General features: G+C 41.5%; 1 protein-coding gene across 2 annotated transcripts; it reads right to left on the bottom strand.

Annotated features, from left to right (window-relative positions):
* Positions 1-55: 55 nt before the first annotated feature.
* CHKA (choline kinase alpha) lies at positions 56-19,126 on the bottom strand. 2 transcript variants are annotated; one of them, XM_015863804.2, is made up of 12 exons: positions 18,696-19,126; positions 16,491-16,602; positions 9,403-9,456; positions 6,281-6,394; positions 5,569-5,702; positions 5,204-5,308; positions 4,779-4,837; positions 3,606-3,693; positions 2,960-3,068; positions 2,391-2,497; positions 1,991-2,072; positions 56-1,495 (listed from the first exon to the last, which is right to left on the bottom strand). In XM_015863804.2, the coding sequence occupies exons 1-12, from the start codon at positions 19,040-19,042 to the stop codon at positions 1,436-1,438; spliced, it is 1,371 nt and encodes a 456-aa protein (XP_015719290.1). In that variant the 5' UTR covers positions 19,043-19,126; the 3' UTR covers positions 56-1,435. The 2 variants fall into 2 exon arrangements, with proteins under 2 accessions (XP_015719290.1, XP_015719291.1); XM_015863805.2 differs by lacking the exon at positions 9,403-9,456 and having other exon boundaries at positions 18,696-19,125.
* Positions 19,127-19,354: the final 228 nt, after the last annotated feature.

The following is a 19,354-nucleotide window of genomic DNA, read 5'->3' as shown; positions in this document are numbered from 1 at the left end:
TAAGGCCAGAAACTGTTTTACCCTGCGGATACAAAGAAGACTTAAGAACACTGACTGTGATCTTTTCAAGTGCTTTTATATTTATTATAAAGCATTAATAATTGTGTATGCAAAATGATTCTCTGTACTAGAGAATAAACCGCCAGCTTTTACAAGTTATGCAATACAGTACATGAAATGCTGCACATTTTCTTTGACTGCTTGGAACAGTATTTGCTATACAAACAAAAAAAAAGGGTAGACTTAAAAGTTTATTATCTATAATACAGTGTGTTAGAAAGCACAACAAATGATGTTCAAAATAAACGAGTTCCCAAAAGTCTAAAGAAATCTTCTGATGACATGTACACAGATTATACTCAAGTTTCAATATACATGTTATTGTTCCCCACGAGACGCCCTGCTTTACTGCATTGCTGGAACATGATGAAAACCGGAGGTACAAGAAAAGCACCTCCCAAGCCATGGTAAGCATTGGACGGGCAGAACAACGACTTCCTCAAGTGTTCTCTGCAGTCTTTGGCTCTACTATTCCTTACAGCCACATACTGAGGCAACACCAGCCAAGAAGAAAGATGGGATCCAATTTGGAAGTCTTGTCAGTGTCAATCCAGCTGCCTGGGGAGTAGCTAGAGTCATTCAAGGCACTCTTCCCAGTGCTGACCGCCCACAGAACCCCCTGTGCTGGACGCAGCACTTTAAGAGACAACCAGGCTGGACTAAAGCATGTTCTTGGAGGATGAGGAATGAACGGTTGAAGACAAACTCCTTTGGAATGTCCAGTTCAAAGTTCATTCATACTTCACAGGCACACCAGCTTAAGAGTAACATTCATGTATATGCAGATAACACCTGAAAGCACAAGGCTTCAATGTGTTTCCTTGCCTTCTGGTTGAAATGGTGTGAGGTTTCAGCAGCTTTGAAGATAGTGTTCACGGGGCACGTTGAACCTAATCTCACAGTAAGATTTGAAGCCTACTTCACAGTGTAACAGTTGCCACCTTAGCTTTTCCATCTCATTAAGAGGCAATGTCTACAACGTATCACCTTTACAGCTGCTCTGCTTGCAACACTCGCCATCATGAAAACAAACCCCTAGAAAACACAGTAACACTGTTTGCTCCGATGCAGGTGGTATTGACACTTAATTGTAAGCTTCTCCCAGAATATAAAATACCTTCTAGATTAAATTCTAGATTAAAAGGATTTTAAGATATTGCACTGTTGTATTTTACTTTTGCCTCTCAATCTCATTCCACATACTTATGAAACTGTAAACAAGTCATTTTTATGCAGTCTTCAGTATTGTACTCCTGCCTTCCAAGGAATTGGAAGTCAGTGACACCTTCGTTACAGATACAGTAGCCTAAGCACGGTGAAAGTCCTGTCCAGCTGCCCTCTTCATACAATAACCAACAGGCCACTCCTCCCACATTCATACTTGGAGTTTCTTCTTCTGATCAAAGTACGCATCGAATCTGGATAACGCATATTCCTGGAGAAACAAGGAACATAGAAACATGGCTGTTTGCTGTTTCAATGTTCAGTAAGGGGAAACAGTCAGTTTATCTGGAAAGAGAAGCTACCGGGCCTTGATATTGTTGTACAATGAGTAAGAACACATTATACACGTGCTTTGCAACTACTCGCTTTTCCAGTTCACACTAACTGTCTCCGTCTTGCAGGGGATCTCTTACTGCAGTAGAATCACTTCACTGCAAGGCAGTCATCCCACTGCAAGGTCTGACATGCACGGCTAGTCTGGCTATGTTACAATGAAAGTCATTTCTGCAGTTCTTAGAATCCAACGAGTTACCATTACAATGAAGGAGAAAAAGCTGGTAACAAATGAATGTTTTTTTTTTTTTAAACTCCACTTGAAAGTTTTAAGTTGCACTGAGCAGCCATTTCACTTACTCTGATAAGGTAACACAGGTTACTTACAGCATACATCTTTAATTCAATGAAACATTAATAATAAAGAACTTACCAGGTAACCAAATTCAATGGATGAGATCTTTGCTTGTATAATAGACCACAAACCCCAGAAGAAGTGTGATGCAAGGGCAAACCTGGAATGACAAGGCTGTATTTACTACAACACCCAACCGTATGCCAACTGAATTCAGTATCCTGATAGAATACAAGCTGTAGCTTGTGGGTGGCAGCACCTTTTCTTCTTAAAGTACGGTAGTGCACAAAACTCCATTTGCTTCCCTAATGTTTTATTTACTTTGCTATATGCACACCACACATCTAAAGCTTGCAGTGGACAGGATGTTCTTTACCATATAGAAACTGCTTAGTATCGTCTTGGCTGAAGTTTCTCTGAGGTACAGAGGCAAGTTATCAATGACAGTTTCATGACAGAGCCAAGAAAGGTACATTACCTATTAACTTCTAGCAACATTTCTTCTTCTAGTTTGGACTTCTCTTCATTGCTCAGATTTTCAAAGCCATCTTGGAATGCAGACAGGTAACTGGAGATAAAATGAAGCTAGAAGGCAAGTAATCAAAACAAGTTACAAACCTGTCTCGAAGCAGATCTGCTTCTTTCAGAATTAGGCAGGCTTTTGAGTATGCTGCATTTTTTTTCCCCAAACACTGACAGTGCCAGAGTTAGATTAAGGGCAATTCTACTAATTGCTTGGAAGTCTGGTTTAGGAAAGGACAACAACTGACATTTTGCTACTGCCAACTAATTTCACAGCTGCACTTCACAACTACTGGATTTCATTTTTGTGGTGCATAGTGGAAAAAAACACACAGTAGAAATTCTACCCTCAATGCCTGTCATGGACTTTGTACAGTTTTAAAACAGAAGTTGTCAGGATTATAGGAACTACTACACCTGGAAGAAAAAGTTTGGGAAAAAAGCAATTCTAAACTAGAATTGGAAAGGACAGTCAAGATCTGAAGACTGTAGACAGTGGCTTATTACTTATTCTGATGTGCCCACCTGTTGCTTCTTTGAAGGATATTTAAGAACGTTAGCTTTGAAGAACGGATACTTCTCATATGTGTAGTCATACATCCATTCACAGAAGTGATTCCCAATGTCAAAGCCTCTGAAAAAGAAATAGTCCTTATTTGCACACCAGCCATTTGCTCTTGCTTAATCAAGTTGAGAAGCACAAGGCTACTTGGTAGAACGTGCTGTAGTATTTGTTAAAGGAAGTAGTTCATCTGTCATTTCTCTTCCACTACTTTGCAAGTCACTAAAACCAAGTAGATAAGATGGGCAGCTATCAACAAATTACCACCTACATGTAGACAGATAAAATACTCAGGTAAGCAATACACCTTAGCACTATGTCAGATACATCCAGCATCAGCATTAGTGTTACTTCTGTCTGCAGTAAGTGAACAAGCTCTCCAATCCAGCACGCTCCAGCATCTGTGACCATGTTTTCTCTCTGCTAAGCCTACACCCAAAGCTGTCAGAACCAAAGCTGTTTTGACTAGTTACATCTGTCGGCCACCACTATGGGCAGAACACAACTCATTGGGAACAGATGTAACCAGCAGCTCAGCACTTGCTCTCATTCTAGCCTTTAAAATGCAATACATCTTTCTGCCCAAGAGAAAACAAAAAAATGACTTACCGGTAATTATAGCTGCTGTACTCAAAATCAATCAGCATCAGCTTTTGTTTTTCTGAATTCTCTTTGCCTTCTAGAAGCAAGATATTACCTAAAAATTGTAGGAGAATAGAAGGCAATGTAATGTAATATATACAGCATACTCAGTCACAGGGAAATTACAGAAAAGCCACACTGTGTCTTAAAAAAATGCCATTCAGATAATCCCAGTTATCCCTTATATCTACACAAAAGAGTGATAGGAACAGCTGAGTTGCAAAGTTAAGATAAATACTATGAGTCTTGAAAAAGCAGAAAGCAAAACATTTTTCTTCTGTACAGGCAGGGAAGAGCTGCTCCCCCAAGACTCTTGCTTCTCCAAGACAGTGCTCAGCTGGCAGCTAAACCTGGTGACACCATTATCCTCAACAGCCCTTGCTGAATTGCTTATAACACTGGAGACCTAAATTATGCAACACCTCTCATACCTGCACAGCACCATCATTGATCACATAACACTTGGGACAGGAATTGCTTTTCAGCAGCCTGAAAGCCATGGACATGATCACTTTGCTCTTCTATGCGGCACAATAGGTACCTTAGAAAAGCTCAGCCTCTCCCTGTATAAGGGAGATTGTTTTATCTGCCTTTCTAATCTCTTTATCACAGTAACTTACCGAAAACTTATAGGCTTGCCTGCAGTCAAATGATAACAGTTTTACTACTGGTATGATTTACCATGATTTAGGTGTAATCCTAATTCCTGCTATATTCTGCCCACTACCCATGTGTTGATCTGTTTTCATGTCACATCTAATTCACCTACATTTTCCCTATTGCTTCAAATACTCTCCCTAAATCTTGAAAATTTAGCTTTCAAAGCTTGCCCAAACACTATAATATTCCAAACTCCCCTAGTACTGCACCTGTTGAGATTGTGCTAATAGGAAACTCACGCCTGTACTAACTGTGCTTACATACACACTTAGCTGGAGTTATGACGCTACAATCATTCTCTTCATTAGCCCAGACAGTTGTTACGTCAATGCATTTTGCCTTGCTGCTGCTGCATGTGCACAGGCTGTTCCTTCCAATCAGCTGCCAGGGCAGTACCTTAATAACACAGCTACCTCTCAGAGAGCAAATAAGTGACTGGAAAAAGGCTCAATAACGCATCACTGAACAAGGCCATCTTACCTTCCTGGCAGTCATTGTGGCAAAATACAACTGGTGATGAAGTAGCCTCAAGCATAGCTCTAGGAAACAGCAATAAAAGAGACTGTAAGTAATACAGCACTAAGTTCAGTTCAACTTCTAAGTAAAGGATGGGCTTCGTTGTAAGAATTTGAAGTGCTATTTATTTCTAACAAGAGCCTAACAGGTTTTCTTTATTATGAGCATAAGATCAGAACAAAAGTAGGACTTTACTGATGAGCATCTGATTTAAGCAAGTGATTTTATTAATTTGCAGTAATACTATGCACAGGTTGACTACAGAACCACAAAATCTCCAGCTTGTAAAGTGAAATGAATGTAGGGTATTATGCTCTACAATGTACTTCAACAAATACACAAATTGATACTAGAACTGAGAACTAGAAGATAGCTGTAGATAAGCCTACCTTAGATTTTTCATTTCCTGGGCTAGGTTGTAACTGAGGAGCTTGTTCAGTTTCCTAGTTTTGGATTCTCTAGTAAATTTTATCCTCAGCACTTGATTTAGATACCTATTAAAAAATAAAGATAACAGTACAGAGCTTATGCCAATAAATAAACACCTTCCCACATTAACATTAAACTTAACTAAAATCAAGGAAGTTTAAAAATAAAGGCTGAAGAAAATGCATCTCCCCTTTCCCCCAAACTAATTTAAGATCATCAGATAACTGAGGAATGGCTTTTGAGTACTCAGTCAGGAAGAACGTTCCAAATATCAAGTTTACAACAAGCCACCTTGTTCATGTACTTCAAATAATGCATAACTTACTTTTCCATCGTCCCAAACAGCCACTTAGGTTCTTTATTAAATGGCATTTTCATGCCATGAAATACTGCCATCTTCTCAGCTATTTCAGCAGATATGTCAGGCAAGCTTAGTTCTTCAGTACTTAGTTTCCTGCTCTGTAATAAAGTACAGTATTCTTTAAATACAGTTAAGTGAGAAAGATGAGCACAAGGAGTCAGCACTTAAGCAACACACTTTTCCTCAGCCCCCAGTACAAAATTAAATTGATAAACTGTATTTGAAAAGCTGAGTTAGCTAAACCATCTTACTTATGACTTAATCAACTCTGCTCTAGATCAAGACCTGGGGAATATCAAATCTCACACCAAGAATACCCTCAAAGCAGACGGAGTATAAATATTTAAGGACATCAAAAGCATCTGCGCTCACTGCTTTTAAAGGAAAGTGTTACTCTATAGCTTCCAGCACTATGTTTGGTATCTAACAAGCTTTTTATCTTCCTTTATTAGTCTCTGCTACAGCTGAGGAATTTTTAGATATCTCTCCCTGGCAAGAGCCATAACTGGGCTCTCCAACACCCACTGTAACTGTATTGAATTACAGCTAGCAATTACTGCAGACTGCCAAGTGTTCCATTCCCACATCCCTGCTTCTCTGGGCAGTTCAGAGACCTTCTTGTCACGATCAATTAAAACAACTACCAGCCCACTTACTAATCACAAACAGGACTTACGGGAATAAATTCCTCTAGTCTCCCCTGTGGAAAGATTCCATACAGCTTTGGGCCAAGAGCTCTCTCTGCAAGAATGGCAAACATAACACTTTCCAAAACCATGGCTTCTGCCCCCTGAAAAATAAAAATTAAATATAAATTTATATTAATTAAATAATAAATATATATCAAAACATGATGTGACGCCTCCAGAAAAGTTTAACAAGTCTCAAAGTGGGGAGGAAACAAGTACAGTTTGGATACCCTTCCATGGGTCAGCACTAAGGAAGACTATGCAAGAACCAAACTATTCTCTCCTCCCCAAATTTACTCTGCAAATTTACATCCCGAAGGAGTTTATCCTACTGAAATGCATCACAGGAACTATAAATATTATTCTTAGTGATTTTAGCACAGTTTGGAGCAGTATCTCTTGAAAGGACAGTTTAATCAGGCAAGCGAATGAAGTGAGTGACCGAAATAACCAGCTTTTCATTCGGAAGAATGAATTAGGATTTGTTTCTTCTAAGCACATTTTAGGCCTTCCTCCTTTATTTATTAAAAGGAGAGAATAATTTAAACTCCCAGTCAGGACGTGACACTCTTCCTTCACTAAGTCCAAACATACCTCAGCCTTCATGAGGTTTCCTTTCCATCAATAAACTCAGCCCATAACAATCATAGGCCAGCAGGTTTCTTTATACAAAGCATGTCTCAAAAACACAGTTAAAGTCACTGAAGGACAGCTTTCTTGGTAGATTATTTCTACAGCTGAAGCCATAAAATAAATCTAGCAACGATGCCACCAGGGATCCAGCTGCACTTACATTCAAGATGTTTATGAACTCTGCTGATATCTGAGCAGCTCACCTCAAAACCTGACCCATGATACTAACAAGCCTAAGTACAAAAGCCCAAAACAAGGAAAGCTTTCAGGCATTTTGGACTACAGAGCCTTTTGTATGACAATATTCCCTGCAGTCTCAGACAGCAGATAACCCTTTGTATTCAGGTTCTACTCTTCAGCAATCTTCAAGCAGTTTCACAGATAATTTTTTTAATTACCATCCTACATCTCGTTGCACTGATGCACTCTCAGGAATGTGCAGCATTTCACTCTGAAGCGCAGCAAAGACTAATAACCACATTCTGAAGTATTCACTTCAATAAAAAAAATGAAGAGCCCATCAAAGAAATGACTTAAGAGTTTCAGATTTACTGCATTCATGTGAATGCAATAAATCCATACCCTCAGCTATTTTTCTACCTCAGCTGAGGCAGAACTAATGCACCAAAAAGACACGTGATATCATTTCATGTGCACTTCGCTCCATAGATGTGGAAGTTCTAAAGCCTAACACCAAGCACCAAAAAGAAAAGCAAATGATGTACGTTATTAAACATCTACCCCAATGCCAACAGATACTGAACCTGTGTGTTGCTGGTACAACACAAGGGTGTTTTAAAAGCCTCACCACAGCAATACTGTTGGCCGTGCCCACTAAGATGTTACCTTCTTGATTTCACAGCTCATTAAAAGAGAATTCAGGATACTTGGATAACTGCAAGTGCCGAATAAAAAGAATTATTTTATACGTGAAGAATAATTGAGATATTTGATCATCTGTGAAGATAACCTATAAATCCCCAGTCCTGTAGATGCACTTTCTGCAAGAGAAGTATTCTTCTTTCCCTGAATTCAAGCTTAAGCATTCCTTGAACACCCCTACCTTTATCCCACCATTTAATCCTAAGTCAAAGAAACTCTTATTGCCATCAACATAAATAAGCTCTAGAACAGCTGACAATCCTAGTGTTTTTCTATAGCCCTTTATCCACAGATTACAACCCCAAATCAAACTTTTAATAGCCGAGTCCAAAGGGGGGCATGTTTTTCACTCATCCTATATCTGATCTTCATTAAGATTCCCTTAATGCATCAGGAGTGGCAATCAGAGAGATTACCATTTTGGTTACTTTTGTTACGGGTCTGCCTCATCCTAATTATCTATGATAGATGAAAATGCAGAATGTTAAACTAACCCACAGCTACGCTTGCAAGTTTCTAAATGTTGTTTCAGCAGTTTTAATAAGAACAGCTGCATGTCTCCATGAAAGATGTGCCTCGAGATAGAAATACGGGTAAACATCACCCAAACGCGGCAGGAGGAGAACATTTGAGTTTGAACACTCTCAGACCTGGCACTTAAAAGACAAAGGTTTGAATGGAGTTGCAAAAGAACTCCTCCTGCCATAAGATCGGCCACTTGAGAACAAGGGCAGCTCCTCTGACTTCACTGAAATTTCACCTGGACTTCAAAAGCAGACATTCAAAAGCAAATATCTTAAAATGAGTTTAAGTTGAGTTGAGTTCTACTCCCCAGGAAAACACTTGAGCCATTTCAGATTCTCAGGAGGCAAAAACAATACAAGAAAAAAGCAGCATTTAAACTTGAGAAATATGGACTCCTCCTTAATCACCACCAAAGCCTTTACAGAACTGAAAAGTGACAGTAAAATGATAACGTGTAAGAAGCAAACCATCTGGTTAACAAGCTGCAATGTTACCCTAAGGAGAAACACTGCCAAGGTAAAAAATCTGAGCTACCAAATTCTGTTCAGATGACTATAAAAATTTGCACTCTGCCAGACATTGTGCTGGATGAGCAGAAACAGTTCCAAACACGAGCAGTCTAAAGTCTGCAGAATGCTGATGATCCAAGCACAAAGCTAATCAAAACCACTTTGTGTTCAAAAGGAACTCCCTAGCTCCATATACTTTCCCCACAAGAATTAAGTTCTATTGATTGTAGAGTAGGGATTAGGTAGAGTTCAGATTCTCCTCTAGCACAGAAAGAAGGGCCCTGCTTCAGTAGTTACAAGGGCAAGAATTGGTACAAAACCATCTCTATTGAAGTTGGAGAGTTAATGTAGAATACTTAAATATCTCCAAACTATGCACAGATGCTCCCATCACTACATCACTTCTATGAGCAAATAGATGTGTTTTCTTCCTTACTTTCCACAGTTTCTAACAACACAGCTCAGACAGCAGGCAGACTGACTGCTGGTTCAGAGCAAGCAGACTCATGGTATTTCCCTGTTTCTAAAGTTCTGTTAAGTAAGCAAACTTATTAACTTACTTGCAAGTCATTTTCCTTTTGAGACTGTTCTGATTCTCCTTTATTACAGGACCTCTATGAATGAGAAAAAGCACAAACACAATGAGAAGATGAAATTTAACATGATTAACCTGCAACCACCAGAACAAAGGGAGTAGAAGTGCCAGCTACAGTTAACTAGATGTCTCAACAGTGTCTTGATCTGTGACAACTACAGCACTAGCATCCACCTGACCTCTGACCACAGTATTTTTCCACCAATTCCAAAACCTTTCAAAAAGGATGTGCCACTGAGACCAGCCCACTCCTGTAAAGAGCCCAGGAGATGGGTTTCAGGTGTTTGTGTTTCCCAGTATTTCAGAAGTGCATTTCAATGTGTCACAAGCTTAAATATGTGCTTTTAATTAAGAGAAAATTAAGTCCCTCTGAATGACATCTGGGATGATGTTCGTCTTGCAGCTAAAACACTTAAGAGATAAACTACGTAAATTACATGAAAATTTTTGAAGGACTATTGGTAAAGCTCGTAAAGCACTTGTAATTACCTCATTTTAAATGTGTTTTTGTTTTATTCCTAAATTCTTTTGGCTACAATTTCCTTATTTACCATAAACTGTCCAGGCTGTTAACATGCACATATCACTCAGTATGCAAACCCAGGATTTATCTTCAAATGAAATGTCCATGTAAGCTAAAGACGTATCAGCAAGAACTGCAATATACAAGCAAAGCTTTAACCAACTCCATGCAAAACGTATTGTGCTGGGCTTGTCGACAAGCAGCTTCAGAGCACCAAATCACACCCTCAGCAACCCCACCTTCAGTGGCACATGCTTTTAATAGAGCCACACATTTAAAATTCACTACATAATAAAAGCCTTGTCCTTTAAAAGTCTGAAGGTAAGGAGAAGAGAAAGCAAATATTTGCTTAGATTTAGCGATAGTTTGTGGCTGCTACTTTATGTTGCAATTCCACCATAGGCTGTTTAAACCAGACTGAGTTTAGAGGCCCATGAAGGCAGCCTGCATCTCCACCCTCTGAATGAAATGTGTGATTCACAGAACCGTGTGCGTACCTTTCTGTTCCAACGTTCTAACATGTCCAGAACGGGTGGAAATACGAACTTAACAGGATACAGTTAAGCAACACCAGCTGTCTTCAGTACAATACAACAAGCTAATGATTTACACAAGCTATTCAGTTACATTATTTCAGAAGCTATAGAAGAAATACAGTCAACATGAATCGATGGTCTTTCAGCAAGTACTCCCCATTCCACTAAGATACTAAGCTTAAAACGAGACAATATGAAGACTACTATTAGTTTATATTCCTTTTGAGGAAATTATAATAAAGTCAAAACGCATTCACTAAACGCTAAACGTGTAACTACACTTTAAAGTAATTTACAGAGAGCTTCTCTGAACAAGCATGGCCTACATCAATACCACTATTGCATCTTACAGATTTTTCTTGAACAGTCAGAAAGTTACTCACCATCCAGGAGTCTTTCCTGATTAATGGTGCTCTCAGAATGGCTCAGTTCATCAGAAGGTAAGCAGATTAGGCTTTCTCCTGGAACCTGAACTGGTGGCCACTTTACAGAAGGCACGTGTAAAGAGCTGGCCAGTTCTAAGGAGTCCACCTCAAATTTGCGTAGGAGATATCCCAATGGCAGCCAATGTGCCATTAGAAGGAGGCAGTTAGGCATGTTACTGCAGAGTCATCAGAAAAGGAGACTTCTGCAGCACCCCTTCCTCTTTTCTGTTCCCTCAGCATATAGCATTAGTGTCCAGATGAATGCAAAGTAACTTGCAAATAACTTGTAGATAGGAATGGGAGCTTGGAGAGGATCAGTCTTCACAAGTGGCCATGTACTCAGACTAAAACTAGCAAAGTCTCCAGTACAGGTAGTCAATATGAATGAAGTGAAGCGGGACGCAATTTCACGTAACAGAAATTTAAGAGTTAAACTCTTTAAGAGTTCAACGGATGTTCAAGCACTAGGGTTTGATTTTGTCCATGCAATCATCTATGAGAGAAGCAGCTCAAAGCCAAACATCTCAAATCATGAGATACCATCACACAGATATTCATCTACATAACCAGCTCACCCTCTTGGCTTGAACATTACAAACTTCAGGTGTTGTTTCTTTCTCTTTTTAACCCCACTAGCACGCTCCAACGTACACCCAGTTCTGGGAGCTATTTACTTTCATAGCAATGAGGAGATTTTATTTATTCAAATAGAAGGATTAAATAACCTCTAGAGGTTTTTAAATCAGTCCTTCAAAACAGAAATATCAACTAAGAATGGGCACGTGCTCAACATCTCTGAGAAAAAACTACTTAAATATTTGTTCATCAAATGCAGAAATCTTGCTAGATTTTAGTTACAGAGGACAGCTAAATGCACAGAGACAACAAAAAGCCGTATATAGTCCACTATAAGGTTCAGTGATAATGGAAATTAATTAAATGCAGTACATTTCAGGTACGAGATCAAAGTCCTAAAAGGGGAGACACTCTGCATTATCTGTGATTAGAAGACTACCAGATTGTGTTTACACACCTGGCAATTTGATGCAGAGAGTGGAGTTCTTCCAGCATTTTCTCCCTAGCTCCCCATGTTTAGTTCTTTTCTAATCAAAAGCCAAATTATATCTAAAAAGATGCTTGACAGAAGAACTCTGTGGAGAGGGAGCAATTTGTACCTTTTTTTCCCCAAAGTAACTGCAAGCTCTGCCTGCAAATGTAGAACTTACAAACTAACTTCACTTCTCTGCATATACTCTGCTTCAGTTGTTTCCAAGCAGGAATAAATCATTGTACTGCAGTATTTTCACATCCCAAGAAATTACAACACCACAATGAACTGACTGAGAAGTTATGGAAGCAGGGGAAGCTTTTTCTAATTCTAGAAGCTGGCAAAGGACATTTATTTGAACTGGGTGGGAATGCAAACAGTTTTAGATTCAGCAGCGACTATTCCCGCTCCCGAGAGCCTACCTGCCTTTCATCACTGATCCCCTGCTAGACCTGGAGATACACAGTAATTAGAAAGTCCTTGTATCTAAATACATGTCGGACTCAAAGTAGGAATTCTTGTTCAAAAGCCACAAAGACTTCTCTAATCCTCTTCATTTCAAGTTTCCATTCTCTTGTGAGGGAGCAGAGGAAAGGAAGGGGCAATATTTTGAGGTTTTGTTATTGCTCTAAACATTCAGAAGCACAGACAGTAGCTGGTGCTACTTAAGCCTTATTTTTAAACATTGACATCCAGTACTAAAGAAAATGAAAGCTGTAGAGAACGCTCCAACTTCAGAGATCTCATACTATACCGTGAATCGTGTCTGTCACCTGGAAACCAGAGTGCTCTAGGCACGATCGCATGGGCAAGCCTGCAGCAGAGAACACATGCATATACAACTAAAGTGGTACATTACCCCCAGAACACCCTTAACGCCACCCAACACAAATATATCCCCGTAAGAGGTGTTTGGTTTCTTTCAAGCCGTCTGCCAGTGCCAGGGATTTGTAGTTACTCCATGCTACAAACAGACATGGACACCAACAACCACAGAAGACGCTGATAATTACAGTTACACAGCAGTCTGCATTTTATTTAGTTAAAAAAAAAATAAAATAAAAGGCATCAAGGCAGGTATGGAAAAGGATTTGCCACAGAACAGTGGCGACCATTTATACTCATTCTGTATCTGCTCACAGAGAAGCTGAGAGACCAGAGATGTACATGGTATATGGCTTTGTTTTTCCTCATTTCTATGTAAGATTTGCTTTTAGCTATTGCAAAGTTAACAAAGTCCCAGTGAAACAGAGTTCGAGGTTCTTTTGACACGTGTAAAAGAATGGGAATCAATCACCATTTTACCTTTTGGTAGGTGAACTTCAAAGAAATCCACCTTAATTTGGGCTTTTCTTTTGTTGGCTCTAACATACACTGAGATCCTATTGGTATTTCTAGGAGGTGGGAATTTGTTTTTCTTTCTGAATTTAAGTAGAACCACTACAGCGATCTGTAATGAGATCCAATCTTGAGATCTGGACATTAAATGGAGAACTTTTTGCTTTAGTCGTTGCAACTGAATTTAGCCAACAGTTCAGGTCATTTTGCAATGAGGAAGTCGTATTTTCAATGCTCCTCTTTAAATTTAGCTACTCAGCTGGAGTGAGAATAAGAGAAGCAGAGTAAGACGTTTCCCTTTTTCCAATGGCTGACATATCTGCATTGTGCCTCAAACATTTGAGTTTTAATGTGGTTAGTACTTTTAACCTGTCACAAGCACGAATTCTTGTCTTTAAAAAAAATGGTTCTGCTCAAGGATATACTCAAGAGAAGTCCTTGATTTTTAAACATCCATGCCAGTGCGACCATTGGTAACAATGGCCGTGCTAGTTCCATTCATCTCCCCCCAGCTCCCCCCAAAACATTCATGCACACACACAAAAAAACTGGCTTTAACATATCAGTTATGACAGAGGAAGGCACAAAGCCTTCCCGGCGTGGCAGCTTTAGCCAACTGGCATGGCTTCTATTGGATGAGTTTCATGTACTGACATTTGTGTCTTCCAAGATTCATAATAAGCAAACTGGGGCTATTTTCAAACTGCAGAAAAGGTTCCTTTCAAAGGTGGCTCAAAAGCAAATGATGGCGTCAGCATTATTTACTCAAGTTAGTACAGAGTACCTACTTTTCACTTCTACCCTATTCCAAAATTTCACTTTAATTGGTCAGCTATATCTGTATTAATTTGGTGAAGATTGCTACAGATCCGCAGTACTTACAGGGACAACAAGAGGAGCTGATATCACTGCTTTGTGCTCCAATTGCAACAGAAAACAAGGTGGGAGTTGAAACATACTAGAATGACTCAAAAAGTGAGTGCTAACTACTAATACCCAGCATCAGTTAAGGATAAGCCATTGAGGACTAAGTCTCCATTTTAGCATTAAGCTCTCAAAACTCAACTTAAGCGGTGTCCCTTAATTTCTACAGGGCTTTAAACTCAAGTGATGTAATTAACAAAGGATCACTCACTCATGACAAGAGGCTTGTCATAAGATTTTGCTTAAGCCACGCTGAAATCCATAAGAATCTTAAGTCAGGTTTTCAAAATACCCCCAATAAAACAGTTTGCTTATATTTTAACTTGCATTTAAGGCACAGGGGCTGGAAGAGACAAATGTTTGTTGACAAAAAATTGTGAACCTCAATGCAATCTGAAAGTTTTACCTTGGGACTTTCTCTGCTTACTTAACCTTTAGTGAACTGCACCAACAAGAGCAGTCATTTCACTGCCACTAGGGAAATAAAGGAAGTTAGACATCTCAAAAGATCCTTCAACACCAAGAGCAGAAAGGTTAGAAAGTTATGAACACACTTTCAATTTTCAAACCAAATTAGTGCCCTGATTTTAGAGCCCCCAGTTTTGTTGATTTCTTCAGCAAATAGGGGCACGGGAAAGACAAGTTGAGAAAAACCCTGAGGGAATAGAAGGGCGACCAAACACTAGAGTCTACTTTTCCTTTATAAAAGAAAAAAGGGTGACGGGGGCGGGGGGGGGGGCCACTGCATTTCTTCATGCTCTTGGGCAACAGAAGTTCTATCACTACATTAAGTTTTACAGCCCATGTTCCTACTGAAGGCTTCTACATATCAAGTCAGTACTGCATTAAAGCCATTAATAATTATGAAAAAAAAAATGGTATCGCCAATCCTAGTCTCGTCAGAAACAGTTTCTCCAGGTTTTTGTGGGTTTTTCCTTACCCCCCCTCAACCCAGACCTCCCCACCCCCTTTAGTTTTGGTTTCTCTTAAGCCAAAGTACTGATGATTTAAACTGGAATGAATCCACTTTTACACACTTCTTGTTGAACTTTCCCAGCACGCATACGGTAGTGTAGCCAAATGCTCCGTGTTATTTCAAATCACTGGAATCTTTTACATTATTTCTGGTAAAGTCTAGATCTCACGTTACATAAAAACACTCATGAGCCAGTTAAGTGACAGCATCCAATGAGATTTTTGATGGTCAGCTTGGGTAAAGCAGCAGATGCAGGAAAAATGGACTAAAATTTCCAGAACAGTGAATATCCTGCAGATATTGAATCAGTTTTCCTAAAGCAAGCGACTATTAGAAAATATCACAAATTAACAGATAATGAAGCCAGGCCCTCTATGTCAAATAGAAACGATTGTCAATATCCAAACATCATTTTATGAAGCTGCCATTTTTCATAAGGCTGAACACTAACGGTGATTTACAGCAGTGTAATCAAATGTCTATAGCAGAGATGGATAAGACGAGATCTGCCATACAACCCTATAGTAATAGCCTGTAAGCTTTAGTAGAGATCATCCCTACAAAATTTTCCTACAGTTTCAAACTGATTTGCCAACCATTTCTCTTAAGGTTTGACAAATTTCAATTCTGTTTATATTTTACTGTTTTTTACTGACGTAAATAAGGAATAGCACAAGTGTTTGATAAACATCTTGTTAAGCTTTTATGCTGGCTATGGGGCCCATCAAACACTTGGGAAAATGTATTTTGGAATGAGATTGCCATATGGCATTGATGTTTGTGCATCATCTTTAGTAAAACACTATAGATCACATCTTCCCATAGCAGTTATCCACGAGGTCTTTAATTAATTGCTTGAGCACTGCATCAGTTAAGTCTGACAACAACTAATCTCAGTTGTAAGCCCTCCTAAGGTTGAAATTAAATGCTTTAGTCCTCTGCAATCTTGCTAGTGATGCCAGTCCTACGTCACTACACAGAAGCAGATTTTAATAATGTTTCTAGAACGCCAGAGTCCAAACTTAACACCATAAACAAAGCATTACTGATCAAACGGACAGCAAATGAGTCTTCAGCTGATAGACGCCAGCCAGGATCTGCGTAGAAAGGAGTGTAAGTTCTAGACAATAACACACTATAAAGAGCACTGCCTTCTACCCTGCTGCCACTAAAACACATGCCCAAAAGGATAACACAGCAGCGTGTCACAGATGAAGATCTCCAAACACATCTCAATTCAACTACAGAAGCCCTCCCGCTCCCAAAGCGCTCCATGAACTCACCATCTGCAGGATTGCACCATATAAGCGCAGCAGAACTTTCCGTGGTTCATCTGCAACTGTCTCAATGGAATCAGGTAGTGAGCACTGAAACAGCATGTTGCTGAGGCCGCCTCTACAAAGAGAAGGGTATGGATTATTTGCTAATTATTTGCTAATGTGGATGAGTATTCACTTGCTATGAACTGGAGACACACTAACACACCTTCTACAACTGATCTACTCATCTCGATCCAAAACGCAGTGGACAAACGATAGTTCTCAGTCCCATTCTGACACTCGCCTTAATGCTTTTTTCAATGGTTATTTGGGTTCTCTTACAATCCCTCTGGGAAGTCAGGAAGACTTTTCAGAGAGAGCCACCAAGAAATGGGATGACTTGGTATGTATCCACTAGGAGGTGCCTGATAGAATCAGGGCTGGATTACAGACTGAGAGCCAATGATTGAGAAGGGGAAAAAAATAACTGAGAAAAGAGGGTAAAACAGCAGCTGCACAATGTGCACAAGAAAGCAGACAGAAGAGAACCAGGTGGCTTGGCAGGCATTCAAAATGGGATGTTTAGGGAAATCATATGAAGTAACTGAGCCACGGGGGTGAGCAGGTAGGAAAAGCAGACAGATGGAAAGGGTATCAAATGAAGATCAGAGCCCAACCGCTCCGAGGCAATCAGAACGTTGGTTAGTTCTACCAGCTACACTTCTGGCTTCACTGAAACCGTGCCAGCCAGCTTTCTGAAAGATCTTCAAGACCCTGAATGAAAACATCGGTATTTAAATAGCAGAGATAAACACATGGGATTTGTTTAGTTCTTCTCTCCAGGAGATCTTATGAACTGAGTTTCTGCCTCATTATTCATGTTATTTAAACATACCCTGCCTGCATACAGTGTGTGGAAGTCCAGAAATCCTTCTCTTGGACCCCTCCAGACACACAAGGGCAGTGAACTACTCAGGCTGAACTCCATTCAACAGAAGCCTCAGCAGCTTTATATACTCCAGCACTGAAAAGCTACCTCTAACCAAGGAAATTAAAAGGTAGCCTACTTCAAACTACCGAAGGGTCAGCCCTTGCAGAAGGGTCACCAATTTGCAATGCAATACATCCATTGCCTTGCAGGATCACAGCCACAGCAGTCAGGTTCACTTATACCTGTGTTCTGACTGACTGCTTGTTTTCCTTAGCTCTCAAAGAAATAGGGGCCAAAATACCACCAAATCCCACAGCTTAACCCATTCTGAAACATCAGCCCATCCTCAGGCTGTCTGTGCCAGATTTCAATTAATCGCTTGACTTTAAATATATTTAAGAGTATAAGCCAATCGCACTCACTTTGAAACATCAGAGACTGCCATAACCTTTCAAATATGATGGAGAGCAGCTTCACCCACCAGTTCCCTCAGAACCGGTGCATGGATCCCAATGGGTCCTATAGTCTCGTGCACCTTCAGGTTCTTTAGGTGGTCAGGTGACATTTACCAACTGCTTATACCCAGTTATTGCTAAACAGCGGGTATTTACACACGGGGCTTTTTTGCGTGCATCAAAAATCCCCCATAAGCACTAGGAAGGCAAACTAAGGAGGACTGGCTGCCCAGGGAGGTTGTGGATGCCCCGTCCTTGGAGGTGTTCAAGACCAGGTTGGACGGGGCCCTGGGCAACCTGATCTAGTAAAGGTGTAATGTTTGGTGGCCCTGCCAGGCAGGGGGGTTGGAACTACATGATCCTTGAGGTCCCTTCCAACCCAGGTCATTCTGTGTGTGTGTGTGATTCTAGGACTCGAAGGAAATTATAAGCAGCGCTGTCATCTGATACAACAAGTGCAAACACCTCGGGTCTGGCAGAACGATGGGGCACCGGGACACACACACACACACACACACACACACACACACACACCACACATGAAGATGACTTAATCAGCAAGGAGAAAAGACGAGGCTCTCGCACAGCGCTCCGAGGACACCCCCGTTTCCACCCGCCTCCCTCAGCTGTCATCGCGCTGAGTCACCAGCGCCCATGGCAGCACCGCAGCGGGGATGGAAGGGACCCAGCACCCCCCCCCCCATCCCACACGAGGGTACAGGTACCCGGGTTTCGGAAGGGAAATAAAGAGGGAAAAAAAAAAAAAAAAAAAGAAACAAAAACGAGGAGAGAGGAAAGAAACAGCTCGGAGAATCGGCCCCGCCCCTCCCCGCCCGCACTGACCTGATGGGGCTGATGCGGATCTGCTCCTCCCGCAGCCCCCGCCATGCCCCGGGCAGGAACTCCTTACACCACAGATAGGCCTTGCGCCGAGTGCGGGGGTCGAGCGGCGGCTCCTCGTCGGCCGGCGGCGGCTCGGGGCAGGCCGGGCTCACGGGGCAGGCCGGGCTCACGGGGCAGGCCGGGCTCACGGCACCGCCGCCTCTACCCGCCGCCCCAGGGTCCTTCCCGTCGGGGCCGCCGTGGGACAGCGGGGAGGGGGGCTGCCCGGCCGCGGAGCCGGGGCCGCAGTTCAGGAGGAGCCCGAGCGGAGAGGGGTCGGCCTCGCCGTTACAGAACTTGGTCTTCATGGCGGCACTGGGGCCGTTGGGGCTCTCACACTGCCTTATCTCCGCCCGCCGCTTCCTTCTCACAACGCCGCCAGCTGCGAATGAGCCGCGCGCACCCGCCCGGCCCCCCTTTTATAGGCAGCGCTGCACGCGGGCCCGCTCACCTCGCGCTCCTCTCCCTCCGCTCTGATTGGCTGTCGGCTGTGAGCTCCGGCCCAGAGCGAGGCTCTTCCGGAGCGGCCTCTGATTGGTCCCGCCCACCGCCCGCTGCCCCTATGGACCCTCAGAGCGGGCTGTAATGGGGCGGGGGTGCGGCCCTATAACAACCGCTGG

This window comes from Coturnix japonica, chromosome 5 (genome assembly GCF_001577835.2).
Source record: "Coturnix japonica isolate 7356 chromosome 5, Coturnix japonica 2.1, whole genome shotgun sequence".
Classification (NCBI taxonomy): domain Eukaryota; kingdom Metazoa; phylum Chordata; class Aves; order Galliformes; family Phasianidae; genus Coturnix; species Coturnix japonica.
The sequence above is the reverse complement of the archived record's forward strand: the minus strand, read 5'-3'. Positions and strand labels throughout refer to the sequence as shown.

What these genes read in the sequence shown, in the direction of transcription:
- CHKA (XM_015863804.2), bottom strand. Translation starts at nt 19,042, where the DNA reads ATGAAGACCAAGTTCTGTAACGGCGAGGCCGACCCCTCTCCGCTCGGG. An exon ending in CAGGAAATGAAAAATCTAAG is followed by an intron (nt 4,838 to 5,203) that starts GTAGGCTTATCT and finishes GCTGTTTCCTAG; the next exon opens with AGCTATGCTTGAGGCTACTT. An exon ending in ATCCTTCAAAGAAGCAACAG is followed by an intron (nt 2,498 to 2,959) that starts GTGGGCACATCA and finishes CTTGCCTTCTAG; the next exon opens with CTTCATTTTATCTCCAGTTA.